Below are 18046 nucleotides of genomic sequence, written 5' to 3' on the forward strand. Positions count from 1 at the left end.
AGAAAATCTCAGCATTTTTAAGTGGTCGCTGTTTTAAACTTCTAATCATTGCCATTTGTAAGCGCTGTGTTACTTTCACATTTTCCAGCTGCCTTAGTACGCTACCCAAAAGATTTTCAATTCTGTTAAGTTGACCTAATATAAAGTTAAAATTAAATTTAAAAATATATACTTTTGATAATCATGTGTAAACTATTTTTATTCAAATCTTGGTTGGACCATACCATCGCCAATGGAACTAGAAGATTCAATCAATGCAATTTATGAATCTAAGACCCCCTCCCTATCCACAAATAAAAAAGTATTTCGAAAGGATTTTTTTGTAAGGCTTTTAAATATCTTTATTGTTAGTAGTTTCGTAGACAATGTAAACAAAATTATCTATATTATATTATATAATGCAACATACAAATTTATTATTGTTTTTTCAACGTAAGTTTAATATAGCAATTTGTGTATAGATTCTTAATGGCATTTTTATTAAAAGATTTAAAATAAATACCTGCCATTTGAATCATTGGGTAAAGTAGAAGGTTTTTTGCTATTTGTTTGTATATTTCCTTGTGATTCAGCAGCGCCACAAAGGTTTAGCTCATGAGAAGTTGATTGGAAAGCAAACGACTGTTTAGAATAAGAAGAAGAAAATGTTAGTGAATGGGGATTACTAGGGACACTTGGATTACTTGGAGTTAGAAGAATAGCAATACCATCATCATCATCATCTGATTCTGAGTCAGAAGGCATTACCCTTTTGCTTCGTTTTGCTCTACAAAATGTAAAAAGTACAAATAGAAAACTAAATTAAGAAGACTTTAGAAAATCTAAAGTGAATCTGTAATTTGCCAAATTTAAAAGGGTAAAAAAATTATTTTTGTGACCTGTAGAATATCTGTCTTTGTAGATCAGATGTTGTGTCTGCTTTTCGCAAATTTTCCACTGCTCTTTTATAGTTAGCTAAATGTAAAATATATATGGGCGTAAATCCAAATACTTAAATAAAAATGAATAAACGTAGCAAATACCATTATTATTTTTTTCACCTTAAGTTATTTTTATTTTAAAAAAAAATTTAAACTTTAAAACGTCAAGTACTACACTATGATATACATTTCAAAAAAACAGTGAAAGAAAAATATGAAACATATTTAACTATTCTTAAAGACTTACAAGCTTTCCATAAGCACCTTACATTAAACTTATTTCATGATTCTGTCGGTTTTGACTCACGAATAACAAGTTGCTTTATGTTTGACCATGCAGGGGGCCAGAAATAAACATCTTATTCGTCAGAAGCAAACCACTGTTGTCAAATAAATGCAACAGTGCATGTTGTCACAAATTCAGCAATGGCAAAAAGTACCATATTTACAAATCTATTGTAATACAAGAAAACAAGAAATAAATAAACCTTATTTACAAACATTTTTTTGTTTCTTTGTGTTTTTATCTGTAAGAGGTAATCGTACCAAAACAAACAGGTACTGTAATAAACAGAACTATAAGTCACTAATCAAAATCTCAAGACAGAAGCATTTGTTTTGAGTTAGTATTTGTTATTGTTAACTAAGTAAAAATTTTAAAGATAACATTAAGAGGTATGAGTTTAAGGAATTTTAGAGATTTATATTATAAATAGTAATTTTTTATGAATCCATTTGAGCTCGGATGTTTTTATTTTTACTTTTTTTTTTGTTATATTATCATTGTTTATTCATATATTAGAGTTGAAACCATTATTTTAGCGTCCTTGTTAAAGGTAAAACACCTTGTCATTTTTAGCCTACAAATAAACTAAGTTATTGAAGTAACCAGGTGCATCACAAACTTTTAGAGTATATAGTAAAGTTCTAGCATCTGAAGGTAAGTCTAAAATAAAAAGCTTAAGAATAACCAGTAAAGCAGTTGTTGCAGCAAGTGAAATGTTATACTGAGTTGCCCATTTAGCTAAACACTTACGAGCAGAAATTGGCTCTTTTAAGGCGTTCTCAAATTTTTGAAAGTCAGTACCAAAATCCTCAAAGTCATCAAAATGTTCACCATGAAGATTAGCATTTTCATTAAACATTATAAAATCATCTTTATATTTAACAGAAAAATCATTAGCTTGTAAGTTTCTAGCCGAATTTCCCTCAAGGCGCATTACAGATAAATGATCAGGCGCATTACAGATAAATGATCGTCTGACGTAAATGTAGTAGAGAAGACATTAATAAATTTGTTTTTTGATCAAACGACTTTATAGCAGCAACCCTAAGATGTTCATCTACCCTTGCACGAATGTGACGCCTTTGACTTCGCTCACTGTATACTTTATTGCTCATTTTTTAAATGTGTGTAACAAAAAACTTGATAAAATTATTAGGATATAAGTAACTACACAGACGCAATAAAAAACTATTTAAACCAGTAGCCGTTCAGAACAAAGTCAAGGGTTCGTAATAAAAAACCAACGTGGGTCCAATATGGGCAACCGATTAGTTATAAAAATGGTATTATTTAATAAGCGACCCATATAGGTCCTATGTCGAATCTTTAGCGCAATCCCATGCCCTTATCGGCCCATTTAAACCTTGTTAAACACACATGGGGTCCATGTAAGAGTGCTGGCTGGGTATATACATTGTTTTATAGAGTTAAAACCGATAGCACTTTATTGTGTTAGTATATTTTAGATTAGTAGAGCAAAAAATTAATCAAATAAAGTTTTATCAAACATTAACAATTTCTCAATTATACAAAGTAACTTAAGAGCTGAAAACTGAAGAAATCGTCGGATTGAAAAAAATGAGGCTAGACGAGAAATTAATTGTCGCCAAAGTTAAAGGAATGAGGCTAGACGTGAAGAAATTAATCGTCGCCGAAATGAAAGGAATGAGGCTAAACGTGAAGAAATTATTTGTCGCCAAAATTAAAGAAATGATGTTAGACGAGAAGAATTTAATTGTGGCCAAAATGAATGGAATAAGGCTAGACAAGTATTACTTAGGCGCAGGCCCTATCAGAGGGGGGGGGGACCACACGGGCCATTTGGTCTAGGCCTCGACCTAAATAGGGGCCTCCAAATTTTTTCGGAAATTTAATATATTTTTATTAAATTGTGATAACATGAGCAATTACATAAAATTTTAATCAATGTTGAGACAATATTTTAATATACTTAATTAGTTGATTATTAATACACATAATTATTATTTTAATTAAATTATTTGTGTTGTATTAAGTTTGTTCTGATATTTATTTTAAATCAGTCATTAATAATTGTTGTTTGCAGCAAGATCGAAGACTTTTAAAACTAATGTTATTGCTAAATTTAAACATGAAGAGAAAATTTAAAAGTGGAGCATCCAAAAGGCAAAAAAGACAAAAAATTGAAGAAGAAATAGAGATTAAAGTCAATAACATCATTTCTAAGACCACTGTCACTGACCAATCAAGCCAACCTAACACACGGTAAATCAAATATTGAAATATCCGGAACTACATCTTCTGAAAAATCAATGTTACAACAAAACAAAAATTCCCAGATAGATACAAATGTGCAAGACATCTCAAATACAACTTGTGTCTCTGAATCTGGAATTACAGATTTAGAAAGCTTGGAATCAAATTGTGAAAATTCATTGATTCGCCAAAGTAACAGTCAGCAGAGGAAAACAAATTTGCAAGCCATCTCAAATGATAATTGCATCTCTGATTCTGAAATTTCGTATGCAGAAAGTTTCAACCAAAAATGTGAATCAGATTGTTCTAATATATCAAAATTGATTGTGTCTGACATTGGCACTGTTGACAAACGAAATATTACTCAAATGCAAGAAAGTTTCCGAACAAACTTTTTAATTTCAAACAATATTCCACGAGATTCTTATAATCACGCCTTTCCTACTCGTCTGAGATCAAAAATTCTTCCAAATGGTGAGATATGCACAAGAGATTGGCTTTGCTGGAGTGATGTGCAACAGTCATTCTATTGTGCACCCTGCTTTCTTTTGAACAAAAGTGATTCCAAGGTATCCACCTTTTCAGAACAGTTAGGTTGGAATATCACCAGGGGTTGGAGAAAGTTGAAAGACCGAATACCAGCACATGAAATGTCTGTATTACACAAACAAAACTATGTCAAATGGAAATCAGCCAGTAGAGCAGCCATCAGAAAAAGTTCTATTGATAATTTACTAATAACAAAATTGTCAATTGAAACCAGTAATTGGACAAAACTTCTTGAGCGCCTTTTGAACGTCATTCTTTTTCTTTCTGAACGTGGGCTTGCTTTATTTGGTTCCAGTCAACACATTTATGACCCTGACAATGGAAACTTTCTCGGAATAATTGAGCTCCTCAGCAAATATGATCCAATTTTATCAGAGCATGTGAAAAAGGTCCATGAATCTCAACTGAACAAAAAGCGCTTACAAGTTCATTATCTGTCCACCCGGATTCAAAATGAATTTATTGAACTCTGTGGATCTTTTGTTCAAACCAAAATTATTGAAGAGATTCAAAACACCAAATATTTTTCAATTGTTGTTGATGCAACACCAGACTGCTCTCACAAGGAGCAAACAACTTTCATTATCCGTTATATAAAAATTGATGGATCTAAATTTTCCATTGAAGAACGGTTTCTCTATTTTGAAGATTACTCAAAAAAAACTGGAAAAGAAATTGCAGCAAGGATTCTTCACGTTCTAACTTTGTTGAACATAGATTTTAAACTGTGTACTGGTCAGGCATACGACAATGGTCCAAACATGGCTGGAAAATACAAAGGTGTGCAAGCAGTTTTGCTAGAAGAAAACCCAAACTGTATGTTTGCCCGCTGTGGAAATCACACTTTAAACTTTGTTGGTGTTGACTATGCTGAATCATGCAAAGAAGCAATTCTTTACTTTGGAATTGTGCAGCAAATGTACAATTTCTTCAGCACTAGTCCACAAAGGTGGGAAATTCTCAAGCAACATGTACCTGCTTCACTACATGGTATTTCCAAGACCCGATGGTCAGCAAGGATTGAAGCAGTAAAACCATTTGACCGTCACTTGAATTCACTGAGAACAGCTTTAAAAGAGCTGCAACCTCTCAATCTCACAGTATAAGCTCAGTCAGAACTTCAGTCCATTCAAATGTATTTGTCTAAATTTGAATGCATTGTAATGTCATCTTTATGGATGAAGCTCCTCACAATGATTCACCAAACCAATCTTATAATTGAGGCAAGAAATGCAACTCTAGATGTTGAAATGGAAAACATTAAAAATCTAATGGACAGCATTCAACAGATTCGTGAAGAATGGGATGCTGTTCTGAGTGAGTCAAAATTAATTGCAATGAATATTGACATTTCACCAGAATTTTCTACCACTCGAAAGTTGAAAACACAATTTGAGTCAGAACAGCACTATAAAATCAATTTATTTTATGTAATAATCGGGTCTATTCTAGCAGGTCTTAAACGTCGATTTGAGTTACAACAAATTTGTAGTATTTTTGGATTTCTTTGGCACTTCAACAAGATGAGCAATGAAGAACTACTCAGTGCCACAACAAACTTTCAAAAAAAGTACCACAAGGAAATACTGTCTGATATTTCTGATGAGATAATCTTTTTGAAACAAATTTACTCACAAACTTTACATCAGATTGCAAACCAAAAGAATTGTTTCAAGAAATATTAGAACTTGGACTGTCTGGTGTTTTTCCTAACATATCAATTGCTTTGCGAATTTTTATCAGTTTGCCTGTCTCAGTGGCTTCAGGAGAAAGGTCTTTCAATGTGTTGAAACAAGTAAAGAACTATCACAGTTCAACTATGGGACAAGAACGCTTGAATGGACTTGCAATGTTAAATATTAACTGTGATATTGCAAGAAAACTCGATTTTTTAACAGTTGTCAGTGCATTTGCAAAAGCAAAAGCAAGAAAAGCATTTTTAAAGTAAAAATTATTACTAATTTGCTGTTTTTTTATTTATTATGCAATGGCAGTTATTTTATGGTAAGGGCCTCAAAATTTGTAAATGGCCCGGGCCTCACTCAGTCTCTGAAAAGGCCTGTTTAGGCGTGAAATGCATTGCATAGAAAGAAATATTCATTTTAATAGAGAGTAGTTATCTAGGAAAAATGAATCATAATTGTTGGTTTGTGGTATTAATTTTTTTAAATAAAACATATTTTTTGTGCTGCCATTCAGGAAAAGTTATCTCACATTCCATTTCACCTTATCCACCACTGATGGTTGATTTAATGGCAGGCAACTATATTGATCGTGCTTCGAATCAAAAATTTTTCAAGCACATACGAAATTATAATGCCTGTCTATCTTTTCCTTCACTTATAGCCACAATAGATCCTCAATCAAATCGTGGTCCACCCTGTTTTACGATTTGTGGAGAAATTATGCATCGTGTTGGTAATCTGAGCAAGGTGTTCCACCTGCATAATGTCATTTATATGTTTTGATCCTAATACTAATTTAAATTTTCGAATAAAGCAAACTGATTGTTGCATACGCGAGTTAATGGAACTTTTGCAAACTCTAATTAATCAGGAGAACCCAATTGCACTTGTATTTATGAACATGGCAGAAGTTGAAGATGCAGAAATTCGTCAAGCTGCTATAGAAAGTCGAACAATTTCTGTTGTCAAAATGTCATTGCTTGAGGGTCGCCATAGACGTCGATACAATTCCTTCGCATGAGGAGTTGCCATTGTGTTTGTAGGAAATGATGGTGCTCCACCTCCATCTAGAGAAGTTGTTATTTATCCTCGAGGTCAACCCTTAAAAACAATTTCAAATATGTCTGCAAATCTAGATCCAATAATATATTCAATTTTTTTTCCAAGAGGTTATGCAGAATGGCATGATTTCCATTATATTAACTTTATGTGAACCTGATGATCCTTTGCAACTTTGGAATATATTTAAAGATTATATAATGGAGGATTACATACACCATTCAAGGCCGTACTTGCTGAACAGACAGCTATACGTGAAATTAAATCTATAAATAATCAGAGTGGTAAAACCTTAGCTGATTAAATTTGCCTGCTTTAGATCAGTTTTTAGATAACATCTCAAAAAATTATAATGTTCAGGTGATTCTTGATGAAGCAAACCGAGTTATCCGCTATTGATTGGTAATCAGCGTAATATAGCTGATGCGATCCTTGCTGCACCAAGTAAGGAACCAACTAATAAAAATAAGCATTCAAGATTGTTCTTTATGGATGGGCCTGCCGGTTGTGGTAAAACATTTACTTACAATTACTTAATTGCTGAAACGCGGAACAGGCTTATTAGAACTAAGCTGCATGGAAAGAAATAACTGCAACTCTTCTTAAAAATGGGTGCACGTTACATGGCTAATTCAAATTTCCTGTTCCAATTTTAGAAACTAGTATATGTAATGTAACTCTAAACTCCGTTCATGGTAGATTCTTGAGACAAGTTTGTATTTACTTGATGAAGCATCTATGATACTCAAATATGATTTGAGAGCCATTGATAAATTATTACAAGATATTTGTAATTACAAGTTTTCTTTGGTAGTAAAGTTATTTTTATATGTGTAGACTTTAGACAATTACTTTCACTTGTGAAGAGAGGTTCAGTGCCGTGGCAAAGGCCCCCCAAACCCCCCATTTGGGGGGGCCCACGAGATATAAGGGGCCCGTTTTTTAAAAAATGATAAAATTTTTTATGGCATTTTATTATTTTAACAGATAATTATCAATTATATTCAAACTATAAAATAAAATAAATGCTACTAAGACAATTTTAATGTGAAAAAAAACAACTGATGAGAATGGACATCCTTGTTTAGTTTCTGTATCTATATAGTAGCTTAACTCTAAAATTTTTACTCATACTTTTATGAAAAACACGGAATTTTTTAATCTTGACATGTTTCGTAGTTAACATACTACATTTTCAAAAGATTAAATAACAATTTAAAACTCTGGATATAAATATAAAATCAAAATTTGAAGACATTACAGAGAAATATTAACCGACAAATAGAATTGTTACAAACCAATAAAAATTATAATACAAATTATGATATCATAAATAGCATGCAAAAAATTATGTAAATAAAACAAACTAGATTGACAAATTTATATTATAATGAACAGTTTATTTAAAGATGAGTTTTCCTATTTCACATGGAGTTTTCACACCGGGATATTTCCCGGTGGGCCGTCAGCAATACAACATTTTAAAATTTTATAATATTTTAAAAAGTATTTTCTTTAATTTTTTTAATAACTTTCTAGAATAGTAATAAAAAATTGTGAGTTGAAATACGATTTGAAATATTGATTTCTGCGTGTCAGTTGCTTCATTTGACTGTATGATGTGTGTGTAGTTGGTTAAACCGAAACGCAATCGTCATTATTCAAAATTCGTAGTGAGCGTGGCTGAATCAGCTGAGCCGGTAAGTTTATTATTTTTAGGAGACATTATTATTTTTCATTTAATTTATTTGTATAAATTAAATAGGTATAGTACTATAGTAGGACCTAAAAGTAAATTTTATAAACTATCTGTTCTATTTTTAGGTATTAATTATTGGAATGAAGAAAGTGAAAAGTGGTGCAGCTAAGAGAAGAGAAGCAGCTGCAGCCAGGGAAGTAATAACTAAGTACCCCAAACTTACACAATTTTTGAAACCAGCAGTTCAAGCTGATGGTGAATCAGTAGCAATAACAGAAACCAATAATGATGTTACAGCCAATGCAGAAAATGATTCTGTTTCTTGTTTTGGTTTGTCTGCTGAAGGAGACTCTAATATGGCAATCTGTGAGTGTATACCAACTGCCACAACACTGCCACTTCTTTTTCTCAGTGATGATCCTTCTGATTGGCCAGAAAATGTTTCTGATGCACAGAGGTGTGACATTGTTGAACGTGGTGTAAAGCAAATTGAGATAGATTTTCCACACAATCAAGAAAGACGACGATTTTCAGTGACTTATTATAAACGACAGATGAAGAATGGAGAAACTATTGTACGGTCATGGCTTGTGTATTCTATGAAAAGTAATAAAGTTTTTTGCTTCTGTTGCAAACTTTTTGGTATATCAGATTCACCATTCCGACAAGGGATGAACACATGGGAAGGTTTATCCAAAAAACTGAATGATCATGAAACAGGAAGTACACATCTCAGGTGCTTTGAACAGTGGATGACATTACGAAAAGGTAAACTGTTTTAAAAAAATTTTTGTCATTAAATATAATAAATATTTATATATTTTACCAAATTCAACATTGCAGGCATAATGAATCAAACAACCATTGATGAGCATCAATACAAGTTGCTTCAAAAAGAGCGAAAATTTTGGAGAGCAGTATTGGAACGATTACTAGACATCACTCTATTTCTTTCTGCGAGGAATCTTGGATTCCGTGGTTCACAAGAGGTCATTGGTTCCAAGAACAATGGAAACTTTCTTGGGTTGTTTGAATTGATGGCGAAGTATGATAGTGTGCTCGATGAACTTTTACGTCGGATTCAGAAGAAAGAAACTAATGAACATTATTTGAGCAATGATACCCAGAATGAGTTGATTGAATTGTTAGCCAAGGAGATTGAAGCCGAAAACCTTTCCAAAGTAAAGAAAGCGAAATATTTTTCCATTATTTTGGATTGTACGCCAGACGTTTCACATAAAGAACAAATGAGCATAATCCTACGATCAGTAGTTTGCATTCCTGGGACAGGTATCAACATTTCTGAAAATTTCTTTGGATATCTCAAGGTAGATGATACCACTGGAAAAGGGCTTTTGGATGCCTTTCTAGATCAGACAAAAAAGTGGGAATTAAATATTCTTGACTGTCGAGGCCAATCCTATGATAACGGTGCTAACATGAAAGGAAAGGCAAAGGGTGTTCAAGCTAGGCTTCTTCAAATGAATCCCAAAGCTCTATATGTTCCGTGTGCAAACCATTCACTTAATCTAGTCATTGTTGACGGTGCAAAGTCATCCAACAGTGCAATTACTTTTTTCGGAGTTCTTTCAAGATTGTATACACTCTTTTCATCATCTCCTGCTCGATGGCATATTTTAAAGTCATGTATACCCATTTCTGTCAAGCCTCAATCCGATACCAGATGGGAAAGTAGAATAAACTGTGTGAAACCTCTTCGCTATCACCTGAAAGAGATATTAGAGGCATTAGAAAAATTGGAAGTGTATGCTCTAGAGAAGAGAGATGGCGCAACAGCTACAGAAGTATGTTCGCTGATGGAATATATGATGACATGGCCATTCATATTGTCAATCGTTATTTGGTATGACGTTTTATACCAAATTAACAAATCAAGTAAGCTTCTGCAGTCCTCTACAACTTCCCTTGATGTCTTGGATAGTGAAATAAAGGCCACATATACATTTCTTCAGCAATATCGTGAAACTGGATTTTCAGACGCACACATGAAAGCATCAGAAATCGCAGAAGTGTTGGACATTGCAAAAATTTTTCCAGAAGTGCGTTCCCGACAAAAAAAGATGATTCATTCATACGAGTGTGCCGATGAAGCTCACACCATCCAATTAGAACAGAAGTTTAAAGTTGATTTCTTTTTACCACTCCTTGATATGTCAATGGGATCAGTAAAGGAGCGTTTTGAACAAGTCAGTAGTATCACAGAGCTCTATGACTTCCTATACCGTTCTGAGAATCTTATTCAAATCTGTAAAGAAAATTCTTTGTCTTTATATCGCAAAAATTTGCAAGCAAAGCTTGGCGATATAGATTCGGATGATCTGGAAATGGAATTAAAACGATTTGTCATAGTGGTACAGGAGAAAGAAAGTACTCACATGAAATCTGCACATGATTTTCTTAATTACATTTATAAAGAAGAGCTGCAAGAAACTTATCCAAATCTTGCCATTGTGTTACGCATAATCCTTACCTCACCAGTAATTGTCGCAAGTGCTGAACGTAGCTTCAGCAAGCTAAAATTGATTAAGACTTTTCATAGGTCAGTATATTTAATCTTGTTACTTTATACATAATAGATGTAGCTCTATGCATTTCTTTTCACTTTTTATAGGTCAACAATGGTTGATGACCGCTTGTCTTCTCTGGCGATGCTGTCAATTGAGAACGATGTGGCAAGAAAATTAAATTATGAGGAGATAATCAACAAATTTGCAAGTATGAAAGTTTGCCACAAGTCATTTCTGTGACAATTGTGAATATGTGATTTATTACAGGTTTTGAAGTATTACCAATATAATATAACAAACATTATTCTGATAATTATCCGTACATATACGTTTGTCTATACTTATATGTCTTATTTTTGATGTTTTTAGCCTTTAGAAAAAATGTGACGCATATATATCCTGTAATGTGATGCCACAAAAATAGGGCCTAAAAAAATGATTTGGGGGGGGGCCCAAATGTACCACGCCACGGCACTGGAGAGGTTGACCAGCAAAAGTTATAGAATCATGTATAAAATGTTCTGAACATTGACAATATGTGCAAAGGTCTCATTAACTGTAAATATGAGGCTTCATATAGAAGCAGAAGAATTTTCTCGATGACTTTTACAGCTTGGAAGTGGAACATTACTTGTCAAGCTTGAAGATCCTATGGCGAGGGTGTTTTGAAATACCTGAGCAGTGCTTTCTCTGTGATAATGAATCGATTGTGAAAAAGATTTTTTATGGAGGAATCTGATTATGCAAAACGTATTATTTTAACGCCATTAAATGTTATTTTATTGGCAGTAAATGAAGAAGTCCTTCATTGTTTACCGGATGATTTTAGAACATATTTAAGTTCAGTGATGATCATATTACAACTAATAACTTTCCAGTTGAGTTTTTAAATATTTTAACTACATTAGCTATGCCTTTTCATTGCCTAAAATTGAAAATCGGTACTATTATAATGCTGTTTGGAAATTAAGATCTTGAAGGTGGACTTTGTAATGGAAACCGTTTAATAGTGCATGCACTACACAACAATGACATTGATGGTGAGGATCTAACAGGCGTATCGGCTGGTAACAGAATATTTGTTTCTAGAGTTTAATTAGCTCCATCAGATTCAAATTTAACCTTTTACACTTAAACGCCGTCAATTTCCAGTTAGGTTAGTATACTCAATGACCATAAATAAAAGTAAAGATCAAACATTTAATAAAGTAGGTGTTTATATCAAAAAAACCTTGCTTTTTACACGGCCAACTATAAGTTGCATGTTCAAGAACAAAATCGTATAATAGTTTGTTTTTCTAAGGTAATAAACATGCGTTATAAGGTAAGTCATTCAACAAATATTACAAAAACAACGTTGTATTTACGAATGCTTTTAATTTCCAATTTTGACAACTATGTTATTCAGACACCAGTAATTTTTGGTATTAGTTTGCTTCAAGCTGGAATAGATTATTTAAAACAAAATAAGGTTTAAACTCAAAAATAAAAAATTCTTAAGTTAACTAGAACCTATCTTGTTTTAAAAATAAGTGTTAAAATTTTGACTTAAAACATTGCCTAAATGTCGTCATTTTTATTGAATATATTATGACATTCGGCGTTAAAAAAATGTAAACAAACCAAAACAAAATAGTAAATCAAAGCCTGCGGAAGCGTTTTACTTACTGCTATTGGTGTTAAAGAGTTACTGAATCTATAATATATATATATATATTTATATATATATATATATATATATATATATATATTTATATATATATATATGTATATAAATATATATATGTAATACCTATATTATCAAACGATCTAAATTCATTACAATAATACAATAGGGCCTCCTGTAAGAAGAACTAGATGGTGCAATTTATATGACGGTGGTCCTTCCGATTCCTATTACAGACCTAGCAACTTATGGCGATGCAGTAAGATTTTTCTACAAACTGAGAGATTTAGAAGCCATTAAAGACAAAAATGTCATTATTGAAAGAACACTTTGTAGTTTAAAAAGAAGTTTGGTGCAATTGTAATTCCAAATTAGTTTTATTAACTGAAATGAGTTTGATTGTTAAGTTGTTAAGATTTTACAATGTTATTTCTTGAAATAACAATGTTAACAACTTCTAACAATGTTATTTCTTGAAATGGAAATAACATTAAACAATTGACCAAAAAGTAATTGGAAAAAAATAAACGGATTGACTCGCTAACATGTAACTGCAAGCTTGAAGCTCCTTCCTGTGACAGGAATATCAAATGCTTAGGTTGCTCAGATGTGCATCTTTACTGTAGTTGTGTTGGCTGTAAAAAAGTAATTTATGAAAATTGAAAATAATTTTGAACTGGACTTTGCTTAACTTATTAAATTTTTATTTGATTGATTAGTTTATTTTTTATATAAAATTATGTGTTCCACTAGTTATTTTTAAATAGTATTTAGAGCCACAAAATATTATTTAGATTCCTTTAGAAGAGCGCTCCTATATAAAAGACCAAAGGGAGAAAATTGGTGCTAAAGGGTTTCAAATAAGAGGTATTGATGACTTTATGATAAGCATCTGATGAAGAAGTTTATATTATAGAGTTTGACACAATCATGGATTCAGATTAGGTAATAAAATGTGGTGTGTAAATTTTGATTGTACGATACAAACTATATATTATTTATATTGAAATTACAGCATATTTAAAATAAATAACCGATAAATAATTCTTTAAAGTATAATGTTGTAAAAAATCAATTCTTAAATGGTTATCCATTTAAATGTAAAATTTGTGTTGTTCTGAATTTCTTCGTTATTATTATTTCTTTCGATTTCTTTATTATTATTATTTTTTTGTAGCGTGAAACTTCCTTCCGTCTATTCACACATCTCGACACACACCCACTCCGCCCACTATGAGATCTCATAGCGGGCGGGGAGGGGGTGTGTCGAGGGTTGGTTGGTTGGTCGGCTGTAGAAGAATTTATAAATGTTTCGTAATATTAAGGGGTGAGTGAACAGACGGATAATCTATGGATAATCTTTTTGTTTATTCTCTATTATTTGCCATGACAACGCAAAAATATAAATAATAAGCGTTTCGTGTGAAACTAAAATGTCATTACAAGAATTAGAATATATAAGCGAACAGCTAGAAAACAACAATAGTTACTTTTCTCAATCGCCTTGGACGAAGAATGCCCAATGTACAACAACGAAAACGAAAAGCTACAAACGGTAAACAGCGAGCATAACGATCAGAAGAACAGCAGGCAGTTATCGACGGAAAAATCTCATACATTAAAAACAAACTAGAACAAGGATGTAACGAATACGAGTATAACGATCTTGTCCGAGAGCTCGCATTGTATGAAGACACCCCATTACTACCAAAACCAACTGATGGATGCGAAGATCGATTACCTGAAGACAGAGACCAAGATCCTAAAATTAGAAGGTCAACTGCAGGAAGCACTGAAGGACCAAGTGAAGTTAAGACCGTTCCAAGTGGATCTAGAAACGTTATCTGTGAACGAAATAAAACTCCAGAAAAAGAAACTACTAGCTCTGTCAATGAAGAATGCGAAAACGCTACTAAAATCGAAATACAGACTAGAAAAGAGCACCAAAATATTGTCGAAATATCAAGCGACGACGAACTCGAAAACGAAGAGGTCGAGGAAGAAAGAGGATGCTGCGACAATGTTACAAGAACCGATAGATGCAAGGAACTAGAATTAGATAACTCAGTAAGTGTAATAAATTCTGACGATATATTAAAATTATTCCTTTGTAAAATGTTATGTGAGAGTATTAAACGAAATAAATAATATTTAGGAATTGCTTGCTTTTAATAAATCGCTTAAGAGAGGGTTTGATATATTCCATGTGATGTATTCAGGGGAACCAACAGAATCTGTTTGGTATAACCACAACACCGAAAAGTGTGACCGCCTCATGTTGTGCACAAAAACACATACGAAATGTGTCCACTTCGATGGGAAAGAATCTGAGTTTCATGGGCAGCGACACACGCACGCCATATTGGCCGTTTATAGTATCGACAAAAATGACAGATCGAGCGAAGCAGAGCAAATCGCAATCAGAAGAGCATATTATAGAGCACGGAGATATGGTTGTCCAGGATGCAACGACATCCATCAAAAAAGATACGGTCACCAATGCCGAATCTGTAAAGAAAGAATTAAGGTTATCAACGCTACTTCCTCTGGTCACGTCAAGAACACGATTAGATACGTGTTGGAGCGTGATTAATTATGTAATGGCACACATAGTATTTAACTTTGTAATGTGAAAGATGAACAGCGACAAATACAAACAAGAGAATCACAACGACAGAAACACAAAAAAACTTATGCGAACTATTTATTTGATAACAAAATAATGAATGCACAGTACGACGATGAATTGTCTAAATCTCCTGAGTTACGAGCACTAGAATTTACGGTTGACCTAACAGACATGGAGACAATAAAAAAAACAATCTTCCGACAGGTATACTTACAATATAGGAATACTGATGTTTTAACCCCTAGAATATCAATTTGTAACGATACGTCCAAACTAGGAGCATTAATGTTCTTCTTAACAAACGTGTCGTTACAAAATGGTATGTCCACCTATAGATTACGACAATTACTTTGCAATTTTATATTCAACCTGAATAACAACAAAAGAGGTTTAATACTATGCGGACCAAGTGATTCAGGAAAGACTTTCCTAGCCAATTTACTATATTCAGAATATCTACCACATGAAATAGGTTACTTTAACTGTCCCACAGGACCCAATCCATCGCCATTCCTCTTACAAAGTCTAAGTAATTGTCTAGCCTACAGATGTGACGAAATGGTGTTTGAACACCTAGGAGTAATTCAAATGATGAAGCAATTGCTAGAGGGTTCAAAGACTTTAACAACGGATGTGAAGTACAAGGACGCCATGCCAATTGACGCACATCCAACGTTGATAACGATGAACGCATCAAGCAAGTACGACATTTTAAAGTGGCATCCTAGTGAATATCAAGCATTTGAAAATAGATGCACGATATTATATCTAGGGACACCGCTTTTAAACATAATAACACAGCCTGAACTTGATGCACTTAGCAAGTGCGGCCTAGAATTGTTATACCTGCTATCGGTACTACGACATGAAAAACAAACAACGGACGAGGGAGTTTTAGACAAATTCAAAGATTATGTATCACTTTAAATATATTAATAACACAATTTACAACTTTATTTTCTTTTCTGCGGGTTCCTCTTCGTCGGTTAAAGGCGCCAAACTAACAAACATAGTAGAAAACGAAGAATAAAATATTTTCTGATAACTGTTCAAAAATGTTATTTTAGGATTACCCTTAACAAAAGGATTAGCCATAGTAACAGTAGAATACATAGCATCTTTACCAAACCTAGACTGTTTAATCTTTGGACGTTTATATAGTGGGTTAACAGGGTAAACACGAGTTTGATCGTATGCCCAATCTTTATCAAATATCTGAATACGGTGTTTCAATCTTAAACGACCACCAACAGTAGTAGGCATAACATCTTTTCCAATATAGGCAGGATCAATACAAAAATATAAGCGCTTACAACATTTGTTACCACTAAAAGGCATAACAGTAGGCAAATTATTTCAATAAGTATTATAAGTAGTTTCAACCATTTTATCGCCAGCCTAACCCTAACCCTAACCCTAACCCTGACCCTGATGTCATAATTTTCTCGATTTTTAAACAAGATGGAAGAATGATCAAATTCGGCATAAGGTTGAAAAAACACGTCAAAACTTTGTTCAATATTATAAGGTTCTTTAGAATCAGAACAATAAGGTGTAATAGGGTTATATATAGAATGCATATTTCCAGTATTATAAGATTCAACAGGAATACCCTCTCGTTGAGTGTACCAACGATCAATTTGAACAGGATAACGAACATCTTTACGAGCCAAATCATCTTGAGATGTAATAGCACGACCAATAAGATTTTTAATACCAAAATTAGGCATATGAACATGACCCATGCGATAATCGCAAGGATAAGTATTAATAACGTTCCATTTCTCATCGAAAAACCCATTAGCTTTCTGGCGTTCTATACTAGTATTAGTATCAATAAACTGACCACCTCTGTCAAGTGAAGTGTCACTGAATTTAAATTTAACAGCAGAATAAGGGTCATTAAGAAGAAGCTTCATAGGCTTACGTAAACCAATATCATTATATTAAACAACTTTATGAATAACTTTCTCAGCAACATTATTGCGTTCAATAAACCGCGGATCTTTAGTACTAATAACATTACCAAATCTGGTTTGAACAGGCTTACCGTCGGCACTATCAAAAAATAACGAATTCTCCAATAACTTAATAGTAGGTAAAGGAGAAGGTTTCTTATCGGCAGATGACAACTTTAAATTAAATATTTTAATAATATCGTCAGCATCGGCTAGGGGATATATAACATCAGAAATCATTTGATCGCCCTCAACATCAAAAAACCTAAGGCCAATATTAGACATTTCCAGAGAAACGGACGAATTCTGAGTGGTCTTAAGCTGGTTCTCAACACGTACACCCATAACTTCGCATTCAACTGATTTGTCAACATAAAATATACCACCAGAGGTCATCCAGTATTGGTCAATGTTAGTCCACAGATTAGGATAATCAACAGGAAAATAATAAACATTCTGAACAGTATCGTTAGTACAATCACAATACCAATATATATTTTGCTCAACACAAAATTCATCGTAAAATCCTTTACTACAATCAAATCCTCTTTCGATAACGAAATCGGGCGATGCGCCCACTTTCCAATTGGGAGGCTGTTCCGCCAATAATTACGTGACTTCCGCGTTGCGCCCAACCGTTTCTTCCTTTTGGATGAATGAATTACTCTTCGGCTTGTACGCACCATAAGCAGCTGCTACATCAAATGAATAATTTCCCCACACTTTATCTAATATAGAGCTACTCTCCTTCAAAACACTCCACGGAGAGGCAAACTTTGGTAATTCGTCATAAAATTTATGAAAATTGGTATGGCTCAAAATTATGTTTAAA

General features: G+C 33.2%; 1 protein-coding gene across 1 annotated transcript; it reads left to right on the forward strand.

Moving 5' to 3' along the window:
* The first annotated feature begins 3497 nt into the window (after positions 1-3497).
* LOC136087137 (zinc finger MYM-type protein 1-like) lies at positions 3498-5096 on the forward strand. Its single transcript, XM_065809642.1, has one exon. The coding sequence runs from the start codon at positions 3498-3500 to the stop codon at positions 5094-5096; it is 1599 nt and encodes a 532-aa protein (XP_065665714.1).
* Positions 5097-18046: the final 12950 nt, after the last annotated feature.

Source organism: Hydra vulgaris, chromosome 11 (genome assembly GCF_038396675.1).
Source record: "Hydra vulgaris chromosome 11, alternate assembly HydraT2T_AEP".
In the NCBI taxonomy this organism is placed as follows: Eukaryota; Metazoa; Cnidaria; class Hydrozoa; order Anthoathecata; family Hydridae; genus Hydra; species Hydra vulgaris.